Genomic DNA, 13,511 nt, shown 5'->3' on the forward strand with positions numbered 1-13,511 from the left:
CACGTCATGTAGGTACGCCTACTAAAATTGATTAGAAGCATTTGATCTTCAAACTTATTAGACATGAAGGAGCCCCAAATACGTACCTAATTGAAAACATTGACAATTTGATTTCATTTAGTCAACACGTTACCCTAATGGACTGCAATAAAAAAACACTGTTTAAATGTGTAAGTAACTGTATTACTGACTCCGCCAGATTTACGGGCTGTATTCCAATTCCAATATCTTCTTCAATCTTGAATCAGTATTTGAGCGACGTCTGCTATTATTACAACTAACCCTTTAGCAAGTCACAATCACAATTGATGATAAGGCCAAAACTACGGATATAAAATTAGCCTTTCCCCACTCCAAACCCAAATGCGGCCCCTCCGTATCGCGAGCAATTTTCCAGCGGTCATTTTTCATTGTTCGCAGTTGGAACTAGGCGGGTATCTATTTGCCAGCTATCGTAAATACAGCGCTTGAGTTTACGAGCGGCGGGCATTGGGGAGTGCGCGTAATGCAATTCTGGAGCCTTTTATATGGGAGGTTTAGAAACAAATGAGAACATAATACAAGTTAGTGCCGATTGTCATAGATGATGGCATCAGTAACGGGAAATAATCCAATGATGAACACTCATTCTTGTTTAAATAAAGTGACTTTTGAATTAAAATTGGAGCTTGTCAGTAAGTATCTAGTGCCGTTACTTTAGTACTAAACTATGTACCTACCCGCTTGTGATCTGGTATATTATCAAAATATAAACCCTCTTATTCATAAATACGCTGACAAACATCCTTAATCATTGAAATCCAGTAAATTCGAGAAAATAAATAATATCAAAACCATTATTACCTTGTCCATCGATGGCACCGTGCTGCCGCCGCATTCCATGCGAAGCTAGGTAAAAACTACTACAGAACACGCCCAAAAACAAATCTTCACAATACATCTTTCTTTCCAACACGGTTTGCCCAACCCATAATAAAGTTGCCAAGTAATCCCACAATACACCTTCATTTTGATCGAGCATATCATCGCGGCGTCGCGCGGTAACTTTTATGAGTGCGAAATTGTGTTTATGCGGGTAGATGTCGCGATTTACCGCCCGCCTACCCGCGTAATCGGAAATATTGCGCTGGAACGAGGTTGACGCGTGGTGTAGAGAGTAAGCGGCAGCGATTACGTGCGAAAAAAGTCGATAAGATCACAAAAAACGCTAGTTAGCTTTTAGTTGCTAAAAAAATTGAACCATTGGTTAAAAAAAAACAAAAAATAATATATTTCAAAACACATTCTCTTGTTTCAATAACATGAAAGTATATTTTATTTGCAACGTTTTTTATTATAGTTTTTGTATTGTATGATATCACGGAACCGTCCCTTTTGCGCGGTTGTCTTCACACTTGGCGTTCATGAATTGCAGAGGCTAGAAGTGTAAATGCCAAGTTTAAATTTTCAATTTAGATCGGATAGATGGAAAAATCCACAACTTGAAATGGAGCGTGCTTGAACTATAGGGGACAGCATCTGCTTAGTGTCAATGTCAACTTAAATTTTTCAAGGTGCATTCACACCGCAGTTAACTTACCTAGCTACTTACATTTGCACAGTGGTGCTCCACACCCACAGTTGTGCCACAAAAGTTAACTGAGGTGTGGATGTACCTTAGGTGTACAAAGGTCCCTTGCCTCGCTCTCAACGCGCACTGTATTTAAGGGTACTCGCTCTTGCCTTGCACCAAACCCGTATAGTATTGTGGGTACTCGCCGCCTCTAACAAACTAGTAATTGGTTTGATATTGCCGCCGTCCGCCGCTGATACTGTTTGCCTATCAATTTCGCATCCCGATACACTAGTTACCGATTTGTTTCGTACGCTCCAGCTTGTTGGGGAAAGGATAAATGGAGGGTTATATATATCCTAATTATGTACCTACCAGTGACGAACCTTTAATCTGTCAGCTCCCACGGCTCATATATGAGGCAGAACGCTTATGGTGACGTCATATCGTGGGATTCGACAGGTTAAAATATCCGCAAGGCAAGACCTATAGTCTGTGCGGAAAGAGAAGAGTTGTGGAATGTAGGGGAGCCCATACATTCTACGACTCTTCTGTTTCCGCACAGACCCTAGCTGACACGGCTTAAGTTCAAGAACTGGGGGCCTAGCCAATATGACAATGGTTGATTGAGAATATCGACTGTTTTACCTTCCTTTCGTCCTTTATATTTTTTGGTGGGACCAATAGGTACATTCATATTTCGTTAACTAAGTATATATCTTTTAAAATAAACTTTACTCTGACGCAGCAAGGTGATTGCTCCGAACATTTCAACATTTATATCATAACGCATTAACCTAATAAATTCCCGTCTTTCTCGCTGAATTCTCATCGGGCTACGCTCCTCGCTACGATGCTACGAGGCTCCGCTAAGGCACGTAGCACTGCATTGCGTAGACACATGTCTGCGAGAAATGAGATTCCACTGCATTCGATTTAAGAATTTTGTTATAAAAACTCTTAGCATAGCGAGCTAGAGATTCGAAGTCGAACCTGATAAATATTCGTATTGGTTCTCGTGCTTATTTAAAAAAATTGAAGCTTATTTTCGATCTAGTTATCATTCAATACTTTTAAATTCCAATTCAACCCAAGGTCTGAACAGACCTTATTACTCCTTGCAGGAATATTTCGAGAAATTGTATGACTAATAATATTATTAAATCCTGTACCTGTATTCGAAGCCTACAAACATAATGAGAGAAGCATTTCCGTTTCCCAATAGTATCAGACATAATTTGACTACATTTTCCGGTATCCCTACCACCCCCTCCACTGCCAGCCTGGCGAGTCAGCCATCTTGGATGGAGCTGCTCGCCCCTTGCCTCATTAGCGTTTTGTTTCCCGACGTGAACGGTCATGGTCCAAGACGTGGCCGTCTTGTCCCAGAGAACAAAGTCTTTTTGAATTTAAACCGTTCATAACGTATAGTATCTTTAAATTTCTTAATTTAATCTTTAGTTCTGTTTAAAAAAAAAAAAAAAAAAAAGAGCATTTTTGGCTGAATAACGGTTATTGCCGTTCGATATTTAAAAGTAAAATTTTAACGGTTACATTTCCGGTCTTACGAAATTTTAACATTGTGCTTTTTATTTTAACGTGATTTGCTTGCAGCGACAATGAGTGGTCAAGGTAAGGACCCCGAGAGACATCGATCAAGACAAAGGAATGATTCGGAAAGCTCGAGTTCGTCATCAAGTTCGAGCAGTGATTCGTCTGCAAAGAAAAGGCGTCGTCATAAAAGGCGTAATCATGAGGTGAAAAAACTGGCAAAGGAGGTAAGCGAGTTACGTAAATTGTTTTGCCGTCCTGTTAGCAGCACTCCAAACTACCCGCCAGCCGATAATTTAAATTTTATCGATCATGATGTTAGTGGCGATCTGTATGACGACGTGTTGGCCGATGCTAATGTTGGTAATGATGTCGTTATCGATCAGCAAGTTGCTGGGGTCGCCCCTGCCCAGTCAAAGTTTTCTATAAATTTAGAAACTAGCGTAAAAGCACCCGCGATTCCAAAAACGCCAGATAGTTATCTCGAAGCCTTGCAAAAATTAAATCGATTTACTAACAAAACGTGGACTGATGTGCGTTATCTGGATGTTCAAAAACTGTATACGCATTCCCCCGGTTTTGTGGAGTTAGAAACCAATGAGGAAGTGCTAGCTTATGATACATCTAAATCACTGTCACATACAGAGCGATCGTACGCTGCGCTTACTTTTGCGTTGTTAAAGCAAAAAGAAACGATTGAGAACAATATTCGTGAATTCCTTGACTGGGCACAGGGCTATAGTGAATTGACGTTTGCATCGATCAAAGAAAAACTAGAAGGACTTTTCGATACAGGCGAGTTTCATAAGGTGTCCGTTGATGCCTTACAACTTGTGTGCGGTCACCGAGCTGATATAGTTGAACAGAGAAGGGATATGATATTGCGGGCAGTTCGGGACCCGCTCGACAAGTCCAATTTACGGAAAATTCCACCCACTACTACCAACCTGTTTGATCCGCAACCTTTCGCAGCTGTACTTGAGAAGGCTGGAGGCGTTCGTAAGGTTTTCTGGCCTAAACCAAAGTCATCCGCCAGTGCCCCTGCTGCGCAAGCAGGTAATTGCAGTGGAAATGTGCAACGCCCCGCGCAGGGGTCCTTTGCTACTAATATGCCTGCGCAAGGCTATCAATATCAGAGTAAGAGGCGTGGCCCTCCTCAATACACACCCGCGCAGGGTATGTGCAATCATTATCCCTCGCAGGGACCAGGTCCCAGCAACTGCCAACATTGTCCTGCGCAAGGAACAAACAATGGTGGGGATCAGAGGGCAAATCAACGCCGCGATAACACCACTTATCGACCCCGAAACTGGCGACCTAACAGGAATGGCCGCGAGGCCCGTGGCAATAAGCGGAGCGGATCCCCTGCTTACAGGGATAAATCTAATAAGCGAAGGCGCTTTTGACTCGAGGCCCTTCCAAGCAGGACAGCTACAACGTTATTACAAAAATTGGAAAAATCTACAAGCACCGCTATTCATTTTAAAAATAATTCAGGGTTATCGCATACCCTTTTTATCAAAACCGCCTCTCATAGCACCGCTGCAAAACGAGAACTATGCAACACAGGCATCGCCGGAAATGACTGCGGTGATTCAGGAACTGAAAGATCAGGGCGCCTTGGAGGCAGCCACCACGAGTCCAAGCTTTTTATCCACAATGTTTCTGGTGGAAAAGGGGGATGGCTCCAAGAGGCCCATTTTCAACCTTCGGGCCCTGAATTTCTACGTCCGAACCGAATCGTTCCGCCTGATAAATGTGGTCAAAATACAGGATTTTGTACAGAGCAGGGACTGGCTTGCAAAGATAGACCTGTCTCAAGCATATTTTCATATCCCGATTGTGAAGAGTCATCGGAGGTTCTTGCGACTTGTTTACCAGAACCAGCTGCTGCAGATGACGTGTCTCGCGTTTGGCTTGAGTTCGGCACCAAAAGTTTTCGCTTCAGTAACAAATTGGATCGCTCAAGTACTGAGAGAGCGTGGATTGAGAATCCTGGTTTATTTGGACGATTTTTTAATAGCTCACCAGGATCCACATACTCTCGAGATCCACATAAACATGGCGACGCAATTGCTACAAGAGCTAGGATGGCAGATCAATTGGCAAAAATCCATCTTAAGTCCCAGGACACGCCTAGAGTACTTGGGTATAATATGGGACCCGTGGACAGACGAGAAGAGTCTCCCCGAAAAGAAAGTACTCAAAATCTTGAGTTTCATATCAAAGCTTGTTCACCAACAGGCTGCGAATCTCAAAGAATTGCAATCTTTAGCGGGGATGCTGAACTTTGCAAGCTTCGTAGTAACCAGAGGTCGCCTAAACTTTCGACTTCTACAAAAGAGAGTCAACCAGCTTCTGTGTCAAAACCCGAAGAAGCTGTTTTTGCTCCCCAGCGGAATATTGTCAGAAATGGATTGGTGGAAGGCCAATTGTCGGAACACATCACCTATGCAGATCCCTCCACCAACACATTATTTGACAACCGACGCATCGGAGGTCGCATGGGGAGGAAAATTGAACAATGCGCACTTCTCGGGTCTTTGGACTGCATCCGAGAAGAAATTACACTGCAACCAAAAAGAGCTACTGACTATTCTCAAAATTCTGCATCTAAATCAGTGTCAAGATCTGTACGACGCTTCACTATTAATTCAGAGCGACAACCGGACTGTGGTAGCATATCTGAGAAACGAAGGCGGCACTCGGTCGGACATGCTTATGACCTTAACCTACAGGATATACCAGTTTCTGGATATGTTTCGGATTCAGTTACGTATCTACCATCTTCCAGGAATATACAATGTCGAGGCCGACCACCTTTCAAGGCTGAAGGTGCTCCCCGAGTGGCATCTGCTACCAGAAGCCACGTCACCAATCTTCCGCAAGTGGGGAACGCCTCAAGTCGACCTGTTTGCGTCGCGGACGGCGCATGTTGTAGCGGCGTACTGTTCACTGGATCAGACCGACAATCGGGCGCTATTTTGCGATGCTCTGAGCCTGACGTGGAGCTTCAAACTAGCATGGGTCTTTCCACCCCCATGTTTGATACCCAAAATCCTACACCACCTAAACCAAGCCAAAGGAGTGTTCTTAATGGTAGTCCCCAGATGGGAGAGAGTGTATTGGCGCGCGGATCTGAAGGCTCGGGCCATGGGCCCCCCACATACGATATGGAATCTGAAGAACGTGCTAGTCGATGTCGCCACCGGTCTTCCTCCGCCGAAAGTAGATCAAATGACCCTGGAGGTCTGGAAGTGTGGGGGTGGTCGAGGGACCTAGAAAGCTGGTCTAAAGATCAAAAGTCTTTACTTTTGTCGGGTTGGCGTCCTTCAACTATAAAAACATATTCAGTTGCTTGGAATAGATGGTGCCGCTGGGCCCAAGAAAATAATATCGATTATTCCTCACCTTCTGGGTCACAGCTAGCCCGCTATTTATCGGACTTGTTTCAAAAAGAGGGCCTCGCATACAGTACAATTTTAGTGCATAAGTCAGTGGTGTCGTCGCTATGTAACGTTAATAGCTCGGAAGTACTAAGTTCGCACAAACTTGTTAAGCAAGTTCTGAAAGCTATAGCCCTACAAAAGCCTAAAGATCCAAAACCACCCATATGGGATGTTTCCAATTTAGTGTCCTTTATGGCTTCTAGGCATATCAAATCCGATAGTTTTTTCGATGTGACTAGACAGACGGCCACTCTGTTGTTATTGTGCTCGGGAAGAAGGGTCCATGACCTTACACTCTTATCGATAGACCCCGAACACATGATTGAATCCGAAGACTGCATCACCTTCTGGCCTCGGTTCGGGTCAAAGACTGACTCTGCAGATCATAGACAGTCAGGATGGAAGCTTCTTAGTAACACACAGTGCCCTGCTGTCAACCCAGTTTTTTGGATAAAAAGACTAATAGAACTGTCACAACAGAGACGTCTTGCTTGTAAGAGTCAAAATCTCTTTCTTACTGTAAATAATACTCCGAAGGCCGCTTCACGGACTGTAATAGCCGGTTGGGTAAAGAGTTTATTACGTGACGCCGGCATAAAGGCTACACCAGGGAGTGTTCGTGCGGCAGTAGCCTCCAAGAATTGGATGGAGAATTTTCCTATAGATAAAATTCTAGAACAAGGAAATTGGCGTTCAGGAGACACATTTAGATTGTTTTATCGTCGAGAGATAATGAAATCATCATCGTCACGTGACAAAAATGTTGTTAATTTAAGCAATTTGTTTAATTGTTCATAATCATAACGCTTTATGATTTAAATCCAGGAAATCGTTTATGTGTGATAAGCAATTTGTTGTCAATTTAATTAGAATAATTAAATAATAATAAATGTCCTATTGATTATACAATGGTTTAAGTTTCACCCTACCACTACCTTGAGCTTACAATTTTATGTACCCATTGGTATATAATAATTGTAATGGGTTTCGCAAACCAGTGTACTTCTAGCTAACTTGTCATCACATTAGCGTTTTACCTTCACTGCCAGGCGATAACAAACACGTCTCATTATGTTTGTAGGCTTCGAATACAGGTACAGGATTTAATAAAGGCGTTTTACCTTACAATAAAACGCTTATTAAATACTTACCTTATTCGAAGCCTACAAAATAAGTCCTGCCTGGCGCATACTGAGCCGCAATGAGGCAAGGGGCGAGCAGCTCCATCCAAGATGGCTGACTCGCCAGGCTGGCAGTGGAGGGGGTGGTAGGGATACCGGAAAATGTAGTCAAATTATGTCTGATACTATTGGGAAACGGAAATGCTTCTCTCATTATGTTTGTAGGCTTCGAATAAGGTAAGTATTTAATAAGCGTTTTATTGTAAGGTAAAACGCCTTTATTTTATTTAAATTTGTATAGTAATAATTCTCAGCTTCCGAATTATCGAATTATTAGTTATAGAAATGTAATGTTATCGTAAACTTAGGCTAAATGTATTACTTAGTGTAAGTTTTGCATGACAAGTGTGGTAGAACATGCATTCATGTAACCCATCTACTGACTACTGACATGACAAATTGTACTATCTGTGTAATGTTCTAGCAAAATAAATGATTCTGATTCTGATTCTGAATTGACCTTTGAAAATCTTAGTTTTTTTCTTTATGATTTATTCAAATGTAATAAGAGACAGCAGTTGTACCTACAAATAAAAATGTGTAATAGTACGGTTACTTTTTTACATATAAAATAGAGCCACATAACCTCAAGCACGACAGCGCGCAACGCCCGCGGCGTCTGCGTCTACAATTAGCGGAGTCGTCACGCCGATGTCGTTAGTCGCGATGTCATTAGTGTCACGTCGTTAGTGTCAAGTTGTCGGCGGCCGCGGTTAGTGTCGCGGCGAGTGGTGCTTGGCGGCGTGAGGTGTGTTGCGAGTTCTTTAGGGTTACCTTTAGCCATAGACTGGTATCCACAGACTTCATATAAAGTAGGTTATACGAAGTCCGTGTGGCGCTCGCTCTTTTGAAGTAGTCTAAACAAAACATCTATCGTTGAGAAAAGTCGTTCTCTTTTGTAGCAATCAAAAACTATATTCTATCGTGCTCTAGCTTATGCTTATGCTTATGCTTAACTATTATTAGTTAGTCCGTCCTTTTCACTCTTCGTATTTAGGTTCATTAACTAAATGTTAGATAATAATTGTGATATTTGTTTCAGGTACACAAGGATTTCTTCGGGCGCATAGTTCCACTGTCTCAGGTGCAAAGATCAGGTAAGTCTCTTTATAAATGATTTCAATGTCTTCGAATGGTATTCAAATAAATGTAATGTATTAATGACGACCGGTCTGGCCTAGTGACCCTGCCTGTGAAGCCGATGGTACCGGGTTCGAATCCCGGTAAGGGCAATTATTTGTGTGATGAACAGACATTCACAGTTAATAATAGATAATTACTACATAATGTAAACGCTATAATTCGTAAACGTATTTCCCCAATTTATGAGTGATTTTATGCAATGTCCAGTAAAGAAACTTTCATGTTTTAGCGCCTTTTTTTTCACCACAAACGCATATTCAAACAGTTCTTTCGCTATTCACGGGTGACCAAAACGCCCTTAAAATGTCCTTCAAAAAAAGTTTTAATTCCTCTAACATTTCATATACCAAAATTGTCGTAAACTCGTAATCCACATAGCAGTCGCTCCCCGCAACCGTCTTTATCACATAACGTTAATCTCCGTCGCACGTCCGCCTATTATTCTCAATTACGGCAGCGAAAGGGTTGTTAATATTCATTGGCGCGCCGACGCCGACGCGCGCACCTGCGCCCGCCGATTCGCCGATCGTGGCTCTAATAGATTGGGAATTGTTTTTGAGGTATAACGCGGTTATCACACTGTGTGTGAGGTCTACCTCCAAAGTTCCATAGAAAGACACAGCACTAAATAGGACTATATTTGTGAGGAACCAGAGGGATTTGTGTTGTGTGAGATAGTGCTAAAGTGTCATTCTATGGAACTTGCTAACTATGTAAACCAAAGTCACTTGTAAATTCATATTTTTTGACAAATCAATATGGCGGTTTGTTAACATAGCTCCACTTGCACCATTCCACTAACCCGTGGAATAACCTAACCTAACCTAACCTAACCTAGTGTCACATTGTACTGACAACCATGGTAACTCCAGGTTTAACCGGTAAACCCCGGGTTAGTGGGATGGTGCAAGTGACCATTAGCAAGTTCCATAGAATGACACTCTGGCTATGCAAGTATACCTATGGGTAAATCGACTTTGACACTTTTCACGTCTCTGGTTAGCAATAACGTTTCTGGAGTTATCAAGAAATCACGTTTCCAATTTCATATTTGAGTTACAAGTGTGCTCAGTGTGACTCCGTCGGCATGGTTATCTGTTCTGAATATGTAACTTATTTATGTACAGTACGGATATGATGGTCGTTCTTGTCTACGTGACAGCGTGATAAAACGGTGTCCGTCACTTTCTTTCCCACGGTGTTAAACAGTGACAGTTATTTTATCACGTGGATAAAGATGGATAAAGCTATCCATAATAGGCTGGCTGGGAACCATAACAATTATTCATCGTCAAATCTTTCTGTCTTCAATATCGCCTCTCCAACCACGCCCTTACAATATACAAATTCCAAAAGTACATAATCATATCTGCGCCAAGCCTTATTCCTTATTTAAAAACGTCACAAATCCCTCTGGTTCCTCACAAATATAGTCCTATTTAAATTAGCTGGAATACCCCCACCACCCCCCATCGTTAAGGTGACTGGTTAATAATCTCAACGCGATTCGTAATGGAATTGAATGTAAATTCACTCGGCGTCTACATTTATATTGTTTCTGGCGCGTACAGTTGGAATTGATATTTAATATTTAAATCCGATTCGGGAGCTCATTATACTTGGCGGGGAAGCCTAGGAATTGGTGTGTGGTGTAAAATGAAACCTTAATACAATATCTATATTAGCCCCGTTGGTTATACTTTAGGTTTAGATACTTTCTAACAAAGACAAAAGTGGAAAGAATCATAACGGCTTTTGTTTTGTCAATTTTTTTACAAGATTTTATTTAACTTGCCCTGTTAGTATATATGTATTGTATGTACCTATAAATATGTGTGTTAGTGTGGTGTGTGGGTCAAATATTAGAAGCTAAATTTGACTCACTTCCCATTTCCGATTGATCTGAAATTTTGCATACAATGCTGTCATCATGATGACATCGAGCTGATCTGATGATGGAGACAGGAGGTGTCTATGGGAACTCTGTGGTAAAACAACGCAACTTAATTGTGTTTGGGTTTGTTAGAATTATCCCGATGAAAGTTCAGTCAGCGATAAACGCTTGTATCAAAAGAAATTTTTGACAAAAGCCTTATTTCACGAGTCATCTGAGCGATGCATATCATTTTGTATGTGCTTCGTTTCAATGATTAACTCCAAATCGCAATCACTTGTTAATTATCGAATAATTCCACTATAAAAACAATTGAAGCCCGCTCAACACATTTCAAATTCGGAAATCTCATCGGGCTCCCAGTTGATTAAAAAGTCCCAAATCAAATAGTCTCACTGTACAATGAGACGAAGTTATAACGAGCCGGCGTATAAATTAATTGTTCCGAGCTCCGCTCCCCCGCCGCGGGCGGCCGGGAAATCGACTTTGCTGTTTGATTCCACTGTTTATTGTAATGGATGTGTGATGATTAGCGTAGTTTCGAGGGTTTAACCGCGTGTTATAGTACATTAGAGTCAGAGGAATTAGGATTGCCGGCCATGTAGATACGGCCTACCGGATGCGGCGGCGGCTATGTAATGTTTAAAAATGTCTAGAAATACTAACTAAAGACCAATCAAAAAATTATATGAGCTGTGTGATGTGACTATTATTGGCAGGTAGTATGTACCTACGTAAGCACAGGCTTAGTTCGTTTTTTTTGCATTAGAAAGAACTTATCGTGACATGTCTTTTAATTGAAAAACGCTTTTTAAAAATCAGTAACTATTACTTATGCAGAAGAATATAAATGATCGTATTAGATTCATAATTGTTACATATTTGCCGTAACTTATTTTTAAAATGTGTTTTTCAATTAAAAGACCCATCAAGATTGTTTACCTATAAGATTGTTTTCTATTGCTAAAAAAAACGAACTATAGTGGTAATTTTGCCGGCCTAGGCCGCCAATGTATGAATCTGTTACTTACTGTAAAAGCAAGGGAAATGACTCTGAATTATTTGTCTGCTTGTCAAGTAGAATGAAAATTTTAAGTAGGTATCTCAAACATTTATAAGGTTTTTACCCGATCCTATTACAAATTCGTATCAAAGGCGTCATTTACCTATTTAAACAAAAACTAACTTAAAATTAACCTATTCTCTATCACCGGGAAGCACTTAAAGCTAACACAGGGAATAATGAAGCGTATGTTAATAAAGAATATGCATTATGTAACGACATCTAGCGCACAATGGAGTAATTAACTAGCGCAAACACTCCGAATGGCGTTTTATATGACTTTGTACATAACCATCCATACTGAAAGTGTAATGGGAAATGTAGGCGAAATTGGACTTTATTGTTATTGGTTTTAGTTGAAATTAATTTGCTGTATGATTCTGCTTTATGTTTAGTATCTTGAGAGGATATGTAGATCATTCATGTTGTTGGTGAGAAGGATTGTTTTCTTAAGAACTACTTTATGTTAGACATATTACAGATGTAGTGCATAATTGTTTTTCATCGTACTTTCTCGGAAACGTTCGTATTTGTCATGCTACTTCAGTCAACCTCAGTACTTTTTGTACCGAGACTGACTGAAATAGCAAGACACGTTCATACGTTTCCGTAAAAATACAATGGCAAATAATTATGCAACTGAAGTTTCTAACGCATGAAAAATATGTATAAGAGAGGTAATTAAAAAAACGCGTAACTTTTAGACTTATTATTTTCTTCGAGTTAGTTAACTTCCAAATGTAGAGGTGATAATGATGAAACAATGTCTATTATTTGTAATCACAGATTGTATTTTTCGAGTTTAGGAGGTATAAATTGTACTGCATAGCCGTGAAGGGAATTGTTGGTTACTTCGTCTTAATGAGGTTAAATATTTCGATTTATCCGGAGGTTTTAGGGTTTAAAGGGAAAGGAATAAAATTGTATTTCATGTTAACGAGAATTTGCCTTATCGAGGTCAGCGTTATCCCTCGATCCTCTGAAGAACCTCCTCCCCTCAGTGGAACCTCTTCCACTGTAATAACAATACATTGTACCGGAATGTCTCCACGCTCATAAAAGCATGAACACCACACGGCATTAGTCTCGATTAGGCTGAATTATCACTCACCGTTATTGCAACATTAGTGCAGCTTAGAACCCGGTATAATTGATATAAACGCGACTGCCGCATCTGCTACAGGCTTTACATATGCGTTACATATTGCCGAATGGGAACGTACGATAATTATAAAGATAATAAAGTTACGTTTGAATATTTCATTGGCGTTTTAGTAATTACCGAATAGCGTAACAATCGAAATTATCTGATTTTTAGGGTTCCGTACAAAACTTTGTTTACGGAACACTTATGGGATCACTTCGGTCCTGCAATCGGTTATTTTAGGTTACAAGAGTTATAATAAGTTGTAAAGTATGTAGTAAAAGTAAAACCAGGCACAACAATCGGGTATCATGAGAAAAGAAAAAAAAAATTAGAACTTTCTTACAAGTAAAATGCCCTCTAGGGCCGAAACGTATAATTTTAAACCCGTTTCATAGATAAACAATGAGCCATTTTCAGAGTATGAGAAATGACAAACGTCTTAATTAAACACAGGCGCTAACGATTTCATAAACCTAGATTTTCTTACTTTCTCGTAGCAAAAGCTATTGGTCTGATACGTTGTCCATGAAT

General features: G+C 40.7%; 1 protein-coding gene across 1 annotated transcript in view; it reads left to right on the forward strand.

Moving 5' to 3' along the window:
- The window catches only part of LOC134654229 (chromosome transmission fidelity protein 18 homolog), a 65,061-nt gene that overhangs the window by 51,289 nt on the left and 261 nt on the right, over positions 1 to 13,511 (forward strand). The window contains exon 17 of the mRNA XM_063509699.1: positions 8,776 to 8,830. Within this exon, the coding sequence (XP_063365769.1) occupies positions 8,776 to 8,830 (55 nt within the window). The remainder of the gene's footprint in view (positions 1 to 8,775; positions 8,831 to 13,511) is intronic.

This window comes from Cydia amplana, chromosome 14 (assembly GCF_948474715.1).
Source record: "Cydia amplana chromosome 14, ilCydAmpl1.1, whole genome shotgun sequence".
Lineage (NCBI taxonomy): Eukaryota > Metazoa > Arthropoda > Insecta > Lepidoptera > Tortricidae > Cydia > Cydia amplana.